General features: G+C 42.5%; 1 protein-coding gene across 1 annotated transcript in view; it reads right to left on the bottom strand.

Annotated features, from left to right (window-relative positions):
* Positions 1-14,275, bottom strand: part of aco1 (aconitase 1) — a 55,560-nt gene extending 41,285 nt beyond the window's left edge. The window contains exons 1-4 of the mRNA XM_033018798.1: positions 14,117-14,275; positions 9,439-9,543; positions 7,302-7,470; positions 4,144-4,281 (exon numbers count right to left, since the gene is read on the bottom strand). Of these exons, the coding sequence (XP_032874689.1) occupies positions 4,144-4,281; positions 7,302-7,470; positions 9,439-9,535 (404 nt within the window). The 5' untranslated portion in view covers positions 9,536-9,543; positions 14,117-14,275. The remainder of the gene's footprint in view (positions 1-4,143; positions 4,282-7,301; positions 7,471-9,438; positions 9,544-14,116) is intronic.
* Between the last annotated feature and the right edge of the window lie 4,842 nt (positions 14,276-19,117).

Below are 19,117 nucleotides of genomic sequence, written 5' to 3'. Positions count from 1 at the left end.
TGCCATACCATACTGTGATACAGTTGGTAAGGATGCTCTCGATGGTGCAGCGGTAGAAGTTCACCAGGAATCTGAGGGAGACAGATGGACCTTCTTCAGTCTCCTCAGGAAGAAGAGACGCTGGTGAGCCTTCTTGACCAGAGTTGAGGTATTGTGGGTCCAAGAGAGGTCATCAGGAGATGTTGACCCCCAGGAACCTGAAGCTGGAAACACGTTCCACCTCCGTCCCGTTAATGTGGATGGGGGTGTGCGTGCCGCCCCTGAGACTTCCTGAAGTCTACAATGAGCTCCTTGGTCTTCTTGGAGTTAAGGGCCAGGTTGTTGTCAGCGCACCATGCTGCTAGGAGCTGGACCTCCTCCCTATAGGCCGACTCATCGTTGTTGCTGATGAGGCCAATCACCAGTTGTATCATCTGCATACTTGATGATGGTGTTAGTACCATGTACAGGTGTGCAGTCGTAGGTGAAGAGGGAGTAGAGGAGGGGGCTCAGCACACAGCCCTGTGGAACGCCGGTGTTCAGGGTGAGGGTTGAAGAGGTGTGCTTGTCTAACCTAACAGACTGGGGTCTGTTGGTTAGAAAGTCCAGTATCCAGTTGCAGAGGGAGGGGTCAATGCCCAGGTCACCGAGTTTGGTGATCAGTTTAGAGGGTATAATGGTGTTGAATGCTGAGCTGTAATCGATGAACAGCATTCTTACGTAAGTGTCTCTGTTGTCGAGGTGGGAGAGGGCAGAGTGAAGTGCCGTTGAGATGGCATCCTCCATACTCCTGTTCTTGCGGTAGGCAAACTGATAGGGATCCAGTGTGGGGGGTAGGCAGCCTTTGAGGTGTGCCAGGACCAGCCTCTCGAAGCACTTGGTGATGATGGGAGTAAGTGCAACTGGGCGGAAGTCGTTGAGGCTTGCCGCAGTGGAGTGTTTTGGCACCTGCACGATGGAGGTGGTTTTAAGGCACGTGAGCACAACTGCTTGGGCAAGTGACAGGTTGAAGATGTCAGTCCAGACGTCTGTCAGCTGCGCAGCACAGGCCCTGAGGACGCGCCTGGGGATGCCGTCAGGGCCAGCAGCCTTACGTGCATTAGTGCAGCAAAGAAATAACATGCTGCAATACTTTTAAAGAAGCAATACCAACTATCTGAAGACCACCACCAAATAATCCTAAAGATTCACATACAACTCAAGCAAAAAAAGTTCATAAACAATAAGCATCTCCATGGGTCATAAGCATGGCAAGTAATTGCTAATATTCAGATCCTGTTGATTGACTGGTTCAGGAATTTAAAGTAAATGCTCCACTCAGGCAGAAACCAATGCTATTAGTTTTATATGGTTTGTATTGTTGCAATGTTATACTATAAGTTTTGTTGCTTAGTATTTAACATGTGGGGAATTATATTTTTCAATTACATCTAATATCAAATAAATGATATTTGCATAAAACAGCATTAAACATGTGTATTAAGCAACAATATAATTCAGCTAAAAAGTAGCTGTATAATTACTTAATGTTAATTTATTGGGGCCGTTGACATTGTTAACTACATCCTAACCATAATTAGGGTTAACCAAATCAAGATTCAAGAAGACAAGTCAAGAGTGTTTTATTGTCATATGTCCCGGACGGGACAATGAAATTCTTACTTGCTGCAGCACAACCGAATATGTGAATATGTAAACATTGTATATAACGGGGAAAAAAAAGAAAAAGTTCAATAAATAACAAATATAGTGCAAATAACAAATAATAATAGTCTTTTGCAGTTCAGAGCTCATAGCTTATTCATTGTGTTTAATAGCCTGATGGCTATGGGGAAGTAGCTGTTCCTGAACCTGGACGTTAGTCTTCAGGCTCCTGTACCTTCTTCCTGATGGCAATGATGAGATAAGTGTGTGGCCAGGATGGTGTGGGTCCTTGATGATTTTGGCTGCCTTTTTGAGGCAGCGACTACGATAGATCCTTTCGACAGTGGGGAAGTCAAAACCGGTGATGGACTGGGCAGTGGTCACAACTTTTTGTAGTCTTTTTCGCTCCTGGACGTTCAAGTTGCCGAACCAGGCCACGATGCAACCAGTCAGAATGCTCTCTAGCGTGCACCTGTAGAGGTTTAGGAAAATCCTTTTCGACATCCCGAATCTCCGTAATCTTCTCAGGAAGTAGAGTCGCTGATGTGCTTCTTTACCATTGCATCGGTGTGCTGGGTCCAGGAAAGATCTTCTGATATATGCACGCCCAGGAATTTGAAGTTATTGACCCTCTCCACCATCATCCCGTTGATATAAACAGGATTGTGGGTCCTCGTCCTTCCCCTACTAAAGTCCACAATCAGTTCCTTGGTCTTACTGATGTTGAGAGCCAGGTTGGTGTGCTGGCACCATTTGGTCAGTCGGTCGATCTCACTTCTATACTCTGACTCGTCCCCATCTGTGATTTGTCCAACCACAGTGGCGTCGTCTGCAAAGTTGATGATGGAGTTCGCACTATGACCGGCTACGCAGTCATGGGTATAGAGTGAGTAAAGCAAGGGGCTGAGCACGCAGCCTTGAGGTGCTCCCGTACTAATTGTTACATACTAAATTTCCAGCAGTATCAGAAACATCACCTATCCATATTCTCCCGAGATCCTGCCCGACCTGCTGAGCTACTCCAGCACTTTATATAATGAATTAACGACATTAACATTGTGAAATACTAGGTCTCAGTGCCTTGAGCCTGTTCTATCTTGCACTAGGAGCGTGGCCAAACATGTACACAAGGTAATTTTCCGCAAATTATCTGCACATACCTTATTTAAGAATCTTCAAATTTTAGTTCAAAACATACATACACTGCACCCTTCTGGCATATGGCTTCAAAGAATTCATTTTCAAGTGAGGACATTTTCCACCTCATTCCCAAATGCGAACCTCTCATCTTGAAGTTTACTCATTTTTAAAACTTTCCAATAAAGCTAAATAGCAATTTCAGCCAGGAACCTGACAAGCAACTCAAACAACTGCACTTCTGTCTATCCCATTCAAGCCTTGCAACTGGTGAAACTTCCTGTCCAAAGTTGGTCAACTCATTCCTCTTCAAAATACCTTGTGAATATGGCAAGATGAGTTTATATACAGTAACCCTCGCAGTATAGATCTCTTCAGAACAGATTTCAGTTATTGCAGACCAAATCTGTTTAGGACCCAGTTCGTTGTTTCATGGATAGAGTGATTCTTGGTTTAGTTTAGTTTAGTTTAGTTGTTGAGATACAGTTGCTGTACATTGATGTTTGAACCATTTAACCTTAGTTTAGGGGAGGGGGGGAGGAAGCAGAGCCCAGGGAAAACCCACAGTTCCACAATGTGTTTGCAATGTGGGAGGAATGATAGAACGACTGCATCACTAAGGTATTGTGTGTTTTGTGTCCTTTACTGTTTATTGTGTAGTGTATGTTTATTGGCTGTTTTTCTCTTAGTACTGTACATATTAACTCCCTTATTCGTTTGTAGTGGACAATTGATAATAACGGACACCGTCTCCCACCGTGTGGTCCTGTCCGTTATAGTAATACACGTTAGATAAGTCTGCACACTCATCTAACGTGTATTTCTATAACGGACAGTGTCTGTGAAATGTTGTGCCCAGTCTCAGAACATCCTCTGGGAGCTCCTCTCTATAAAGTTTCAGAATACTGTACATGGCTGTCACCTTTAATTTTCAGCCACCATAATTCAATAACAGATGTTAGCAACATCTTTCAATGTAGTTATTAATTTAATGTTAAATATTATCCTTGCTTTCTATGTTCTCAAGCCCAATTTAATATATTTTGACTGTCTCACCTACATGCTCTTTATAAGACTACATCTATTTGCTGATAATCTCTAATACCAAGTCGATATTAAATAGATTCACTGTAATTATTCCAGCAGCATAGTATAATCATCATATGGAAGCACGAGTACTGATATTGGAATTGGTTATAACAAAAATAATTTTAATGCAAATTATTTAATTACAATGCAATAGGAAACCAACATGTAATGAAAGGTTAATAAAGCTTTGTTACTACTACTTTTAGAAAAACAAATTGATAAAGTACGGTATTTTAAAAAGGCTTACAAGCTCTGAAACAAGAGTTTACAAACGATTTTATCATTGTAACTTACCATCTGTTAAAATCCACTTGAATGGAGTGGTCGATTACCAAGTCCGCTGGACAGATTGGGTTGATATTCTCTGGATCACCTCCTAGTTTTTTCACAGCGTCTCGCATGGCAGCAAAGTCTACCAATGCAGGCACGCCACTGTGGATAAACACAGGCATGATTATTTTCGTAGAAATTCATTAGTTTTGAGCTTATAGGGGCGTAGACAAGTTTTTCTCTTTTCAAAGCAGTAGAACGCAAATGTCCAAAGATTTTAACGTCAAAAGTTTTAGTTAAAGTCAAACATTGCCAGCAATATATGTTTTTGCCTCTGGGATCCTTGCCCAAAATTAATCCAGAATGATGAATGAACTCGGCCTCAACAGCAAACATTTATGTGCATGCAATGGACTCAAGCATCTTCAAACTTCCAGATCCCCATGCCCAGGTAGTTTGGGAATTAGAGCACCAGGCTTTGATCTTACTTAAAATAGATATCACAACAAAATAGGTTTGTGAGCAGCTATCTGTCTAGCCTTTCAATACGATGAAGGCTGAGCTATCATGAGGCCCAACTCTTTCTGTAGAAGTCTCACTCAGCCTTCAATCTTTCAATAAAAAATCTACCTCCAAATAGTATTTAATACTCTAAATACTAAATAAATAGTGCCATAAATAGTGCCTTGGCCGCCACAACCCTGCAAAATCTTAATGATTTACCACCCTCTGTGAGAAGAAATTCTTATGTACCCCAGTTTTAAATGACTGACCCCATATCTTTTAATTATGGTCCCCTTGTTTGAGATTCTCCCACCAATGGAAACATCGCAACATTAACCCTGTAATGTCCCATTAGGATCTTAAATTTCTCATTCTCATTCTGTCCCTTCTCATTCTTCTAAAACATTTTCTATCCTAATTTTTTTGGTTTTATTCATTTTTATTCCTCTTTCTTTTCCCAGCTTACCTTTCAGATTCATTGCTTCTGGTCAGATGCACAACCTCCTCTGCTTGGCAACATCGAGTGCTACAAGCCTCCGGCTTGTGCAAGTTTCCTTTCCTCTCCATCAATACTTTATTCTGAAGTGTCATGACCACCATTCACCCCATCAACCTTGTGGGGGAGCTTGCATGACTTGCACCCTGTCATGAGCTCACCCAAATTCCAGATTTCAATTAATTTAGTGATACCAAGTTTCTCAACCATCAAGGTTGTCCAACCAAGCTGCAGATTTCAACAGGTCTCCTATTTGGATTAATCCTTATGCCAATCTCAGCTATCCTTCAAACAACCTAGTTTCTCCTTGATATGTAATCCACTGGGCATGGATGGGGAGAAGATAAATGCCCTTGCCCAACATGGCTATGATGAGTTGGAATGCTCTTGTTTTGGACCTTGAACAGATTCAAGCTGAATGGCAATTAGAGAAATAGAATGTGCTAACCACACACGATAACTTTCCATCAATCCTGGAAGCATAAATTTCATTTTTTTACTTCACATTTTTTTTAAATTTATCCATAAAATGGAAACTAGTTTTGTGGTACTTTAATAGACAAGTAATGTTCAGTACTCGACTTTGACTAAGATGAAGGTTAAATTACTTAATGAATTACTTAAATCCATGTCAGTGGATGTGAAATCATGATCAAAACCTTCTTACATTCAAAAGAGAATTAAGATGGAAGAGGTTGAATGGTCATAGAATTTAATACTTCCCACCATTATCTATATTACTAAATCTCTGTTCTTGACCGGTTTTGGCCTTCTGTGTTGCGATTTCCGAGAGAACACCGCCACCTACGGCCGTCATTTTTTGCCACCTTGCTCAGAGCCCCCCTCCGCCGCATGTGTGCCGAGAATTTTTCCCGTCGATGAAAAATGACGGAGATATTAATGTTTTTACAAGATTCCCCATTCTCTCTGCTGCCCCTGCTGGAGGGAGGGGGAGGGACTATAAAACCAGGAAGTGGTGTGCCTCAATCAGTCTCTCATCAAGATGGAGCTCTGTCAATTAGTCTCTGTCACTCTGAGCTCTGAATGACACTGAACAGATTTCTTCACACCTGTGAGTAAGTACCCTTAATGTGGTTTGAAAATGAAAATATGGTTAGTTTGAAATAAAAAAGCACTACCTGCAAATGGTTGTTTGGGGGGTTTGGGAGGCACTCTCTTTCTCTCTCCCCTCCTCTCTCTCCTCACCTCTTTCTCTCTCTCTCTCTCTCTCTCTCCCCCTATCCCTCTCTCTTTCTCTCTCTCCCCCCTCCTCTCTCTCCCCACCCCACCCTTTCCTCTCCCCCCCTCTCCCCCTCTCTTTCTCCTCCTTCTCCCCTCCCCCACCGTCCCTCCCCTAAACCCCCCTCCCCTCCACACACCCCTACCCCCTTCCCTCCACCCTCCCTCCCCCTCCCTGCTCCCCACCTCCCCTCTCAGCACACCCTCTCTCCCCCCTCTCCCTCCCTCTCCCTCCCCCTCCTCTAAACCCCCTACCCTCTTCCCTCCACCCCCCCTCCCCTCTCCTCCCCCCTCTCTCTCCCCTCCTTCCCTCCATCCTCTCCCCCACCCTCCCTCCCCTAAATCCCCTCCCCTCCACACCCCCTACCCTCTTCCCTCCACCCTCCCTCCCCGCTCCCCACCTTTCCCCCTCACCCCCCTCTCAGCACCCCCTCTCTCTCTCCTCCCCCACCTTTCCCCCATCACCCACCCTTCCTCTTCTCCTCTCCACCCCCCTCTCCCTCTTGCTCCTCTCTCTGTGTTTCTGTCTCTCTCTCTGTCTCTGCCCCTTCTCTCTCTGCCCTCACTCTCTACCCCCCCCCCCCCTCTAGATGTGACTGCAAGTTGGGGCTATGCGTCAGTAGATAGTGTGGTTATGGGGTAAAAGGAGCAAATTAATAATATTAATATAATGTCAAGGGGGGTAATTAGCGTGAGTGCGGGGGCAGATAGTTAGTGTGTGTGACGCTGCATGCCGCCCCCCCCCCCCCACAACCGCACGTTGGGGGAACAGACCCAACGGGTCTGCACTTGGTCTAGTTGGATGATAAAAATCAACTAGTCATTACGTGTCTTTCCAAGTACAAAATGTGAATTATCCCTATAAAACTGATAGGATTACCATGCTTAGATGTTTTTACTAGCAAAAGACTGTTTCAGCATTTTACATTCAAGTTACCCTTACGTGAAATCTTGCAAGATGACACGAGCAGGCTTAAAAGGCACCTCAACATTTTGATGCTGCGTCACCTTCCAGTTCAATATGTTTTCAACATCTTCTTTCTTCACAAGAAAACTGTCACAGTTTCTGATTGCTGCTTCCAGAAGTACACGGATAGAGAATGGCAACTGTGCTAATGAGGGGAAGTAAGAAAAGTTATTTTTGATTAATTAATGTCACAGTACATAAATCACATTAGCAGCTATGAATGATGGACAGACAGCAAAAGATAGTAAAATTGTTAACAACATAAATGGCTGGTGGGGAAAAAGGAAAAAAAAAAAAGATTTTGTGTTTTTATTGTGCCTTTCTTGAAAGGCGCAATAAAGTAAAGGATTTTTTTTTAAAGGAATACTTTAGCTGCTCAATGTCCCAATTGCAGTTGGAGTTTGCGCAAAGCTTGGGCAACCGGCCAGTAGCAGTGCAATCTTGCAACCATCCCCAAACACTAAAATTCATGGAAAGAAACAAAAAACATGCAAACCAAACAGTAGAAATAGTGACTTGTAAAAAACTGAATCAGAAATCAGAAATAATTTCATTCAATGAAAACTTAATCCTGTACTGAACCATATTTGTAAAAATGCACATTCCATCAATGCATGGGATGGGCTAGTCTGCAGTTTTGGAAAGTTGCTAACTTTTGATGTGAAGATTTATTTAAAGAGCGATACTGGGGAACAATGCTCTCTCAATTAACAAACGTTATTTTGAATACAAAGAAATTAACCTGTCAATATTTTTCCAACCTATTTGTTGGTGCCACTGTGCAACATATATACTTCCAAATCCTGAAATATTGCAAAGATCCTTGCCATGTACATTATAACATGAGAGCAGTATTAACAATGTACAAGGATATGTTAAGACAGGAAGCAGGGGATTGCAGAAAAAAAGATCAGAATTTGTCTCAGCAATAATATTAAAGGAACAGCTACTTTTTTAAAGATGTGATTAGCCCACAGCTTTAAAGAGATAGTGACTCAGGATGGTATTTCTGCAATATTAGTAATTCTTTGCAATGGGTAGTTTGTGAATGGGGATATCCTTCTATATAAAGTATAGATTCAGAAATTATTAATAATTTGAAATAATGACATCTATTTTCTACACCAACCTCATCCCATCACTGTTTTTCAGTTTAAGACATTTCTGCAATTGCTAGAACGCATAATCAGAGGACACGCTTGTTCTGGTATCACATCAACAATATTCAGCTTTTACTGCTTGTAAATATGAGCACTCTGGCTTGCTATTGAAACATTTGACACTACCAATGTTTCCAACTTCCAATAACTGCCATCCCATTTACTGAGATGATATTGGCATCATACCCATCTTTAGTTGCTAAAGAAACTGATTAACAGGGAGAAAGCGGAAGAGACCTGACTTTAGCACAGAAGAAAGCATGATGAAAAATAATTCTAGCTGAGGCCACAGCACCCTCCATGTATTTACCATTTCTTATGTACTGAAAGGTTCCAATGCACTTAAGTTAATAAGTTCAAGGAGCAGAATTGGGCCATTCGTCCCATTCAATCATGACTGATCTATCTTTTCCTCTCAACCCCATTCTCCTGCTTTTGCCCCATAACACCTGATATCCCATGCACTTAATGGCAATATTATCATATTCAAAAAAATGCAAAACCGTACAGGGTTGTCGAAGTGATAGCTTTTCAGCGGCATTTTAAAGGAGAAATGAAAGGGAGTCAAAGCATGTGGGAAAAAGTTTTCAAAACCAAGGACAACGTGGTGAAATTAAAATCAGAAGACTATATGTGGAGTGAAGTATTTTATAAAGGTTCATGGTACAATATTCCCTTCACTGTGGTTATTCATTTACTTCTGCTAAAATTGTGAGAAGAAATCTCTGCAGGTTGCAACATGTGCAAAGGTTTCATTAGCTACTGGATATCGACATTAAAGTTCAAGTGAATCACAGCTTCTTTTACTCAGTCTTTGCACTTCTATTTCCTAAATTTCACACACTCAATGACAAACAAGTTATTGCTGGAATCATCAAGCTAAAATTAATTTATAATATATTCACGGATAAAATTGTGGTAGTGTCATAGAAGGAAAAAAGAGTTTTGCTTACCATATCTGTCATCTCTCATTTTGAGCAGATTGTAGAACTTCTTTTCCTTACAATTCGAATGAAGGGGCTCCAAGAGCTGTCTATATGGGTTACTCATTATAGCACCTGCACACAATGGATAAAAGAGATCACCTGTATAAATGTATATATTATTGCTCCAGCAAAACAGAAACACTACCACAAAATTTGTTAAAATATAAGTCACGTCACTTTAGTTCCCAAATATGAACATGTATCGTAACCAAGACAATATCACACAGTTTATTAAGTACCACTATAAAGCCAAAACAATTCCAACAATTATGTGGGAAAAATTGTTGTACCGCTTGCATTGTTAAACTGTGGTTTTGTAATTTAAAATGAGGCAGGCAAGACACGGCATTAGTACGCCTATTACAGGGCATAAGTTGGGCACAATATGCAAAATACTTGGCACCAAGGCAGTCATATTGAAAGTGTAGAACCCATTTCCAAATCCCTTACTAAAGTCCCATTAATGCACATCCCGTGGTAATTAGCATAATATGACTCCCCTTTGCACTGGGACTTAGAAATGTATCACCATTCTCCCATTATTACAGGGCACAAATTCTGGGATTCTCTCACCAATTGTAGAAATACCTTCACTCGAAGAACTAGCAGTTCAAAATGGTGGCTCACCAGATTGTTCACAAGAATTATTACAGATGATTTGATTCCAAGTTTGCCAGAAATACCCAAATGCCAACTTTGCCAGATATACCAAAATCTCAAAAGAAAATAGGGTAAAAGAAAAATTGCATTTGCCCTCCTTGGATCTTCATAGAGAACTATCCTTACTCAGTCGACTATTAATAAATAACGAATCCGTTAAGAGTAGAAAGTGCAACAGATTGGTTCAAGTTCACTCGAACTTGAACAGATTGGTTGGTGTGTCCATCGCAATTCAATTTACTGACAAGATCAAACCCCCCCCCCCCCCCCACCCCCCCACTAAATCATGAGGGAGCAATGACATTCAGACCATGTTGAAGGACTGAGTGATTCCTATTGTACTTTTTGCTAACAGGCTCTTGCAACAGGACAGATAGCTTATACCTTCCTGCAAACTTACAGCTTCCCATTATACAATGCCATCAAAAGTACTTTTTGTTCTCTGGTGTGACAGATTGCAAAAGATGCTAAAGAAATACAGGTTTTCCTTATCATGTTTTTTGTTAGAAACAAAGAAGATATTTCTCCTTCCTAGATAGTCCAAAAGTAGAAATTATCAGTTTGTGATTCTTTGATGAGATGTTGGCTAACACGAAGGAGAATCTCTGTGCAAAATGAAATAGGAAGAGTGGGCTATCTTGCCCACAAGCCTGCTCCATAGTTCAATGTGATCAAGCTGACCTGCCTCAGGCCTCAGCTCTCCTTCTGTGTCAGATTGCCACAGCCCTCAATTACCCTATCTCCACCGTACATACTAAGAACCTTGCACAACAGTATCAAGTGCAACATTTCAAATGAAACTTAAAACATCCTCAAATGAGATAAAATGTTTCTGGTGTGCCACACAAGCCACAACATAAAGAACATTGCAAATATTTTGCTGCATTCAAAGTTTCTCCTGAGCAATTTTAAGTAATTATTAACAATATTGCCCTTTGAACTAAAGTGTCATTTATTTCACTCACTGAATATAAATATATAATGCCAGCTCAAACATCATGAACATAGTTTTAAAATAAGATTAGGTAATCATTGTACAACATTATAACAGTGGTTCATGACAAGAACACTACGGCATTATGACCTGTGAAATAACAAGTTCACAACGTAAATTAATTGATTTGCAAAACCGGTTTATTTTCTTATGTACAATAACTAATTGATTTCAACTTAGCCTTAGTTCTTTGAGCTCGTTGGATCTGGATAACTGGTAAAAGTTGCATCATGGATGGTGGAATTAGCCCAATGAGAAATTAATTACTGTTAGTTATTGAGGGCCAGAGATTTTTGAAAAGCTGTCAGTAAAAGTTTCCAATTTCCTTGGAAAAGATGAGGATGGAAGAAAATTGGGAAAGGCCTAGATAAATATTGATTACAACTTCCATATCACTTCCAAAGTGACATTTCATAACCAATTAAAACTGACATTATTTTTACAATCCATACCAATTTCTATTCCCCCCTAGGAAACGGGTAAAAAGAACATCCAAGAACAAAGCAATATCTAAAATCACTTCAGAATTTAAATAGTGGATACTGTGCAAAGCATCACACAACTCAGTTTATAAACATGTGCAATACTGATAAGTGAAATAATTTTCAAACTGATGCCTTGAAATCTGCACGGTTGTGCTGATGGTCTTCAAAGGCCAGTCAAAACACATACTTCTAACAAAGTTTCTCAAATTTTGTCTACATTTCCTGATTTACTCATGAAATGATTCATGTTGACAATACAACTTATCACATGCTTAAAGTCTATCCTAAAACACTTCACAATCAATGCCATACTCCTGAAGAGCAATCAAATTTGCTTAGTAAACACAGCAACGAATATGCAAGCAGAATTTATCACAATAAAATCAATGACAATTTTTTTTTAAATGTTGCAACATTTGAAAAAACATACGTCATACGTCATCACGCAGCAAATTTTTCGGTGACCTGATATGTCAGCCAATGATGCCTGCAGTCGCCGAAAAAAATCGGCAAGTGGGTTGGCCCTTTAGGAAGTTCACTAGGTCCCCAACAACTCTCACCAACTTCTACAGCTGTGCCATAGAAAACATTTTATCGGGATGCATCATGGCATGGTTTGCAACAGCTCCGTCCAAAACTGCACAAAATTCTTAAGAATTGTGAATGCATGCCAGACACAAACCAAGCTCCCTTCCATTGACTCCGTCTATACTTCACACTACATTGGCAAGCCCACCAACATAATCAAGCACAAGTTTCTTCTCCCTTCTCGCAAGAGGTACAGAAGTGTGAAAGCACATACCTCCACATTCAGGGACAAGTTAACCATCCTATCACCACTAGAGAGCAGTCCTGACCTACCATCCATCTCTTTGGAGACCCTCGGACTATCTTTAATATTAGTTTACTGGTCTTTATCTTGCATTTAACATTATTCCCTTTATTCTGTATCTGTACACTGTGGACAGTTTGATTGTGATGTATAGCCTTTCCGCTGACTGGATCGCACACAACAAAAAAAGCTTTTCACTGTACCACGGTGAACATGAGAATAATAAACAAAACTTCTGTTAAAGTAGCATTGCTGAGCAATGGCACACTCTTGAGAGATGATGTGCAGTACTGCTACATGTGGCTGTGGTGGAGGAAGTTCAGAAGGTTGATGACCCATCATGTGAAATGCTTTTTTTAAATGTATGCTGGGAACCCACATTCATCAAGTTAACTGAAGAGTATTCAAATCTCCTTGAGCCTGTGGGTGGCAGGAAGACCCTATTGAATAAAGAGGTAAGTCACTCATGAAGGAATACTCAGGCTCTGATCTACTCTGCTAAATACTGCTTTTATCTAGTTAAAATGTTTAAAGTTAAGGTCCATGGTAACCACACCCAGTGTACTGATGTGGAAGATTCTGTGGTGGCAGTAATATCATTAATCACAAGGAGGGGTGGTTACTATCAGCACCACAAGCTTTTTATTTCTTCAAAATAGCCTTTGATGCCGCATTTTATCAAAGGCCTCAGGAAGTCCAAAGAGCCTCTTTATCTGTAGCACATTCTACTCTTCCAAGAAATGCTACTTGCCAATTATCAGCTACACTTGGACACTGTCCAGCTCCTACTCCTTGAGAAATTTGCAGTGGTGAGCATCCATTTTGGATGCCTATATGGGTATGAGATGGAAAATATGATGAATATGACATAATTAATTTTTGTCTTGAATAGTCTGAAGGGTTCCAACCCGAATATTTGTCATGGATAAAGTCTGTATCTTCCTCCCACTGGAAACTACACCTTGCTCCATTATTGACGCAATTTTAAAGTGACCTGCAACGTTCTCCAGCATCGTACAGGACCCTGTAGCCTTTCCCATACTTCGGCCATTGCATAGGATCCTACAACTTATACTAATTGCATTAGTATTAATGGACAAAACCCTGCACATCCCCTCACTATTCGTCACTACACATCGTCTGCCGCGGCACTGCATTGCTGTCAGTGTAAAAGAACCTACACTAGAATAATCGCACAGCCAGTTGTGTCTGTTCGCCTTTCGTTAGATTCACTGAACACAGCCGCTCCCCCTCCACATGACTGTCATTGCACTGGATTCTGCACCTTTCCCCATATTGGTGTCACTGACTCCCGTGCCTTCTCCATGCACTCCTGCCACAGTAGCGGGCCGCACATTTTTTCTGCACTTTGCCCCTGCACGGTGTCAGTCAGCGTCCGGAGGACATTCCCGTCTGAAGGGTCTCGACCCGAAACGTCACCCATTGCTTTTCTCCAGAGATGCCGCCTGTCCCGCTGAGTTGCTCCAGCATTTTGTGTCTACCTTCGGTTTAAACCAGCATCTGCAGTTGCTTCCTACACATTTCCTCTCATTGATATCAGTGCACGGCGTCCGTGGTGGACTAGAGCGCCGGGGACGGCGTTACAGGACGAGAGAGTGAAGGCAATAATCCCCACTGGCCGCCAGAGTCAGCGTCAGCCGTGGCTCCCATTACCTGCAGCGAAGCTGGAGGCCGCCGGCTCCCTGTCGGTCGAGGCTTCAGGTCGCGGATCCACCTCCCCTCCTCCTCGAGCCTTCCCTGGACCAACGGCCGGCCGCACGCACGCGCGCCCAAAGATTATAGAGGAGCTCCTCTAGTATCTTTGCGCGCGCCCGCCAGACAGACAGCCAGCGCACCTCCGCGCCTGCGCCAACCGCGGTCAGTTGACCGGCCGCGTTACGCGTATATCGATCGACGTCACCGCGTAACACGACCGCTCAACGTGCTCACGCCCGCCGAGCACGTGGAGCTGGAGGTGCTAATGATGCACCTCCTCGTCGCGGTGGCTGCATTTTGCTAGCTTCCTGTCACTTCACTTGCAGTGTAACAAAGAACTGCAGATGCTGGTTAAAATCGACCGTAGACACAAAATGCTGGCGTAACTCAGCGGGTGAGGCGGCATCTCTGGAGAAAAGGAATGGGTGACGTTTCGGGTCGAGACCCTTCTTCAGACTGATGCAGTTGCATTGCTAGTTTCCTGCCAATGAAGGCTCCTTGAAGTGCACTCACTTCATAAAGGTGCAAACACGGTGGCCAGTGTGTCGCCAAACAGCAACGTGGTACTGAACAGGTATACTGTTTTAGTAGTGCTGATCTGATAAGGGGAAAGTTTATATGAGTTGGAGAGGCAAGTTTTTTTGTGCACAGTGGTTGGTGCCCCTGTTTGAAAATCATGGGATCTTTTTGGCACAACTTAGTGAGCGTCCTCTCAATCAGAAGGCAACTTCTTTGACTATGCAGCACTTCCTGGGAACCAAAGGGTTCCTCGAATAGAAGATCCTCGAATAGAATTGGCTGCCACAGCTGTTGCCCAAGAGGGAAAAGTGCCACCAATTTAGTTACACCAAAGGTTGCCAATGGCCTAATGGCCAAACATTTCAGCAACAAAAATAAATTCAACAGAGTTGAGGCACATGGCCACATTTTAGTAAATTTGTGTGCAATTGGTATACAACAAAATAATCCTATTTTTAATTAAAGAGTAAAAAAGAGTACATGTGGACGTAATGTGTCTTATTTTAAACTTAATGGCGTCATTACACCTTTTAAAATTACTCTTCTCTTCTCTTCAAGAATGTGCCATGGGATAGTTTATAACTTCATGAGAATGTAAATAGGGTCTCATTTCATTAAAAAAAACCCAGCATCTCTCAGTACTATCATTCTCTCAGTACGATCATTTGAACCAATGGTTTCAATGATGCTTTATTTGTGACGTGTAACTTCACAGTAAAATTCTTTTTTCATATACACACATGTTTTGGTGCCATTTCCAAAGTCCAAAGTCCACCGTTTAGCTCCGCAGGGTGTAATTTGTACCTCCAGTCTTCTTACTTAGAGGTAAGAGTCCTTGCAGCCTGATCACATTAGCACTGAAAAAGTTATGTTACCTTCAAGTAAGTGCTTGTTTAAGCAATTTTAGGCAGGGTTGGAGTAATTGTTCTTGGCATTCAGCCAGGATCCTAAACAAGTAAGTGCAGATTGGAAGTCATGAGGTCTGGGATTATGTAATATCCAAGTAAAAAAACACTTTTGCAGGTTCTTATCGGTGACTATTTATTTTAATTTGATTTGTTTGTGTCAGTCTAATTTTGTTTTTACCCAAATTATTGTTTTTACCCAATTTTATGGAAAATATACACAAGAACCTTTAAAATACACATTTCCACCTGAAGGTGTTTTTTTTAAACACTATTGATCAATTAATTTTCCTATCTCTTTAGAGTCAGCTGATGACCAAGCCTCTACTTAACTAAAGGTAAGCGGTCATAAGGTCATAAGTAATAGAAGCAGAATTAGGCCATTCGGCCCGTCAAGTCTACTCCGCCATTCAATCTGGGTGACCTTGCACATCAGTCACTGAAAGTAAGCATGCAGGTACAGCAGGCAGTGAAGAAAACAAATGGCATGTTGGCTTTCATAACACGAGGAGTTGAGTATAGAAGCAAAGAGGTCCTTCTGCAGTTGTACAGGGCCCTGGTGAGACCACACCTGGAGTATTGTGTGCAGTTTTGGTCTCCAAATTTGAGGAAGGGCATTCTTGCTATTGAGGGAGTGCAGCGTAGGTTCACCAGATTAATTCCCAGGATGGCTGGACTGTCATTTGTTGATAGAATTGAGCGGATGGGCTTGTATACTCTGGAATTTAGAAGGATTAGAGGGGGCCTTATTGAAACACTACACTAAGTGAGACCCGTTGGGTCCCAGTCACACAGGAGGCCTAGTCCCCCAATGCAACCCTCTGGACTGGGCTGGGTCTCCGACGCTGGGCTGGGTCGGGTCTCTGACACTGGGCTGCTGCCTGGGGCTGGGCTGCTGCTTGGGGCTGGGCTGCTGCTTGGGGCTGGGCTGCTGCTTGGGGCTGGGCTGCTGCTTGGGGCTGGCCCGCTGCTTGGGGCGCGGCTGAGCTTCGGGTCCCTCCGAATGTCCAGTTGGAAACCTCCGCCGGCCATTCTCAGCTCCAGTAAAGATGCGATTGCGCAGGAAGGGGCGGACCGTCCCAGGGAGTGACGGGGAAGAGACTAATCCGCCCGGCACTGGAAGGCAGAAGAAATGAATCTGCGCACGTGCGGTTTTTAAGATTGTTAAACCTTGCCAACTTTTACGACATTCAACTGATCGGAAAGAATCTTGGTGCACTCGCAGCACAGGAGAACGGTGAGTGAACTGGCGAAAAATCATAGCGTTATCGCAAACCGTTTTTGTGCAAATAGAAAGACCGCTAAACCGGAAGATGGATGGATGGATGGGTGGGTGGCTGGGTGGCTGGGTGGGTGGATGGATGGATGGATGGACGGACGGACGGACGGATTGAGAGAGACAAACCAGAGGCAGAAAACATCTTCCCGATGTTGGGGGAGTCCAGAACCAGGGGGCACAGTTTAAGAATAAGGGGTAAGCCATTTAGAAAGGAGATGAGGAAAAGATTTTTCACACAGATAGTTGTGAGTGTGGAATTCTCTGCCTCAGAATGTGGTGGAGGCCGATTCTCTGGATGCTTTCAAGAGAGAGTTAAATAGAGCTCTTAAAGATAGTGGAGTCAGGGGATATGGGGAGAAGGCAGGAACAGCCATGAACACATTAATAATAATAACTTTATTTATAGAGCACTTTAAAAACAACCACTGTTGCCACAAAGTGCTGTGCATGACTAATCATGAACAAAAAATTATTACAAGACAATAAAAACATTAAAAAAGAGAGTAAAAACAATAAAAAACATTAAAAACACTAAAACAGGAGCAAAGTCTCATGCAGGGTCAAAAGCCAAGGAATAGAAAAGGGTTTTAAGACTGGTTTTGAAGATAGACAGTGAGGGGGCCTGTCTGATGTGCAACGGCAGAGTGTTCCATAATGTCGGAGCAGCAACAGAGAAGGCTCTATCCCCTCTGAGCTTCCGCTTAGACCTCGGTACCTCCAGGAGCAGCTGATCAGGAGCGTTGGGATGAAGCAGCTCAGAGAGGTAAGGCGGGGCGAGACCATTTAAAGATTTAAAAACAAATAAAAGAATCTTAAAATGAACTCGAAAGTACACCGGCAGCCAGTGGAGGGAGGCCAGAATTGGCGTTATGTGCTCCCTCTTTCGAGTTCCAGTTAAAAGGCGAGCAGCAGCATTCTGAACCAACTGGAGACGAGCCAGGGAAGATCGAGTAACTCCAAACTAGAGTGCGTTACAGTAATCCAGCCTAGACGTGATGAAGGCATGGATTACTGTTTCAAAATGCTGCCGCTCAAGAATGGGCTTCACCCTTGCCAACTGCCTTAAATGAAAGAAGCTGGACTTAACCACCGCACCTATTTGATGATCTAATTTAAAATCACTGTCCATCTTAAAACCCAAGTTTAAAACTGTTGGCTTCACATACAGTGCCAGGGGACCCAAGTCAACAGGGGGAGGTTCACGGCAGCCATTGGGACCAAACACTCACCTCTGTCTTCTTTTCATTAAAACCTAGAAGGTTTAGGGCCATCCAGGATTTAATGTCATCAAGACATAACAGAAGTGATTTGACAGAGAATGGTGGTGCTGGCTTGAAGGGCCGAATGGCCTACTCCTGCACCTATTGTCTGTTGTCTATTGTCTATTGCTTCCAAATTAAGTATATGCTTTTTTAAGTAAGTAGACCAAACCTTTATTCCACTTGTGGTCTCACCAGAGCTCTGTAAACTTGTAGCAAGACTTTCCAACTTTATGACATCCTCACAGTTTCCTTCTTAATTACTTGCTACACCTGTATTGTAATGTTATACACATCATAAATGAGGACTTCCAGATTCCTACACTTTCTTATATTGAATATCCCTAATTTTGATCAAGCAGAAACATATTTTCTGCACTTGTCTTTTCAAACATTTATAGTTTCAAACATTTATGTAGGGTCACCCTTCATTCAAACGAGACATTGAACTGAGACCCAAATCTCAGTTGGAAGTAAAAGATCCCGTGGCTACAACCTTGAAGACCAGAGGAATTCACCCTTTTGTTCTGTAACAATATTTACCCATCAACAAATACCACTAAAACATTTGGTCATTGCCATATTGCGGGTTGTAACTGCTTGACATGGTGCACATTGTTTGTTGAAGTTTCTCCTTAATGCTCCTGTGTTTCCAAGGCATCAAGTTCAGGAAAATAGCTTTGTAAATGAAAATTGATTGGTATGTTTTATTCTCCATTATGCTCAATTTCTCCGTCTCCACCGCATCTGCTCCCAAGATGAGGCTTTCCATTCTAGGACATCCAGGTGTCTCCTCTGTGTCCCGCTGTTCTGCTCTCACTCTCCATCCCACAGATGGAACAAGGACATTCCCCTGGTTCTCGCCTTTCAACCAACCAGCTTCAATATCCAACAGCATTCTCTGACATTTTTGCCGCTTAAACATGATCCCATTAAAAGTCGCATCTTCCCAACTCCACCTCTTCCACTTTCTGCACTCCACCCACAATGCCTTGAT

Source organism: Amblyraja radiata, chromosome 3, assembly GCF_010909765.2.
Source record: "Amblyraja radiata isolate CabotCenter1 chromosome 3, sAmbRad1.1.pri, whole genome shotgun sequence".
NCBI lineage: Eukaryota > Metazoa > Chordata > Chondrichthyes > Rajiformes > Rajidae > Amblyraja > Amblyraja radiata.
The sequence above is the reverse complement of the archived record's forward strand: the minus strand, read 5'-3'. Positions and strand labels throughout refer to the sequence as shown.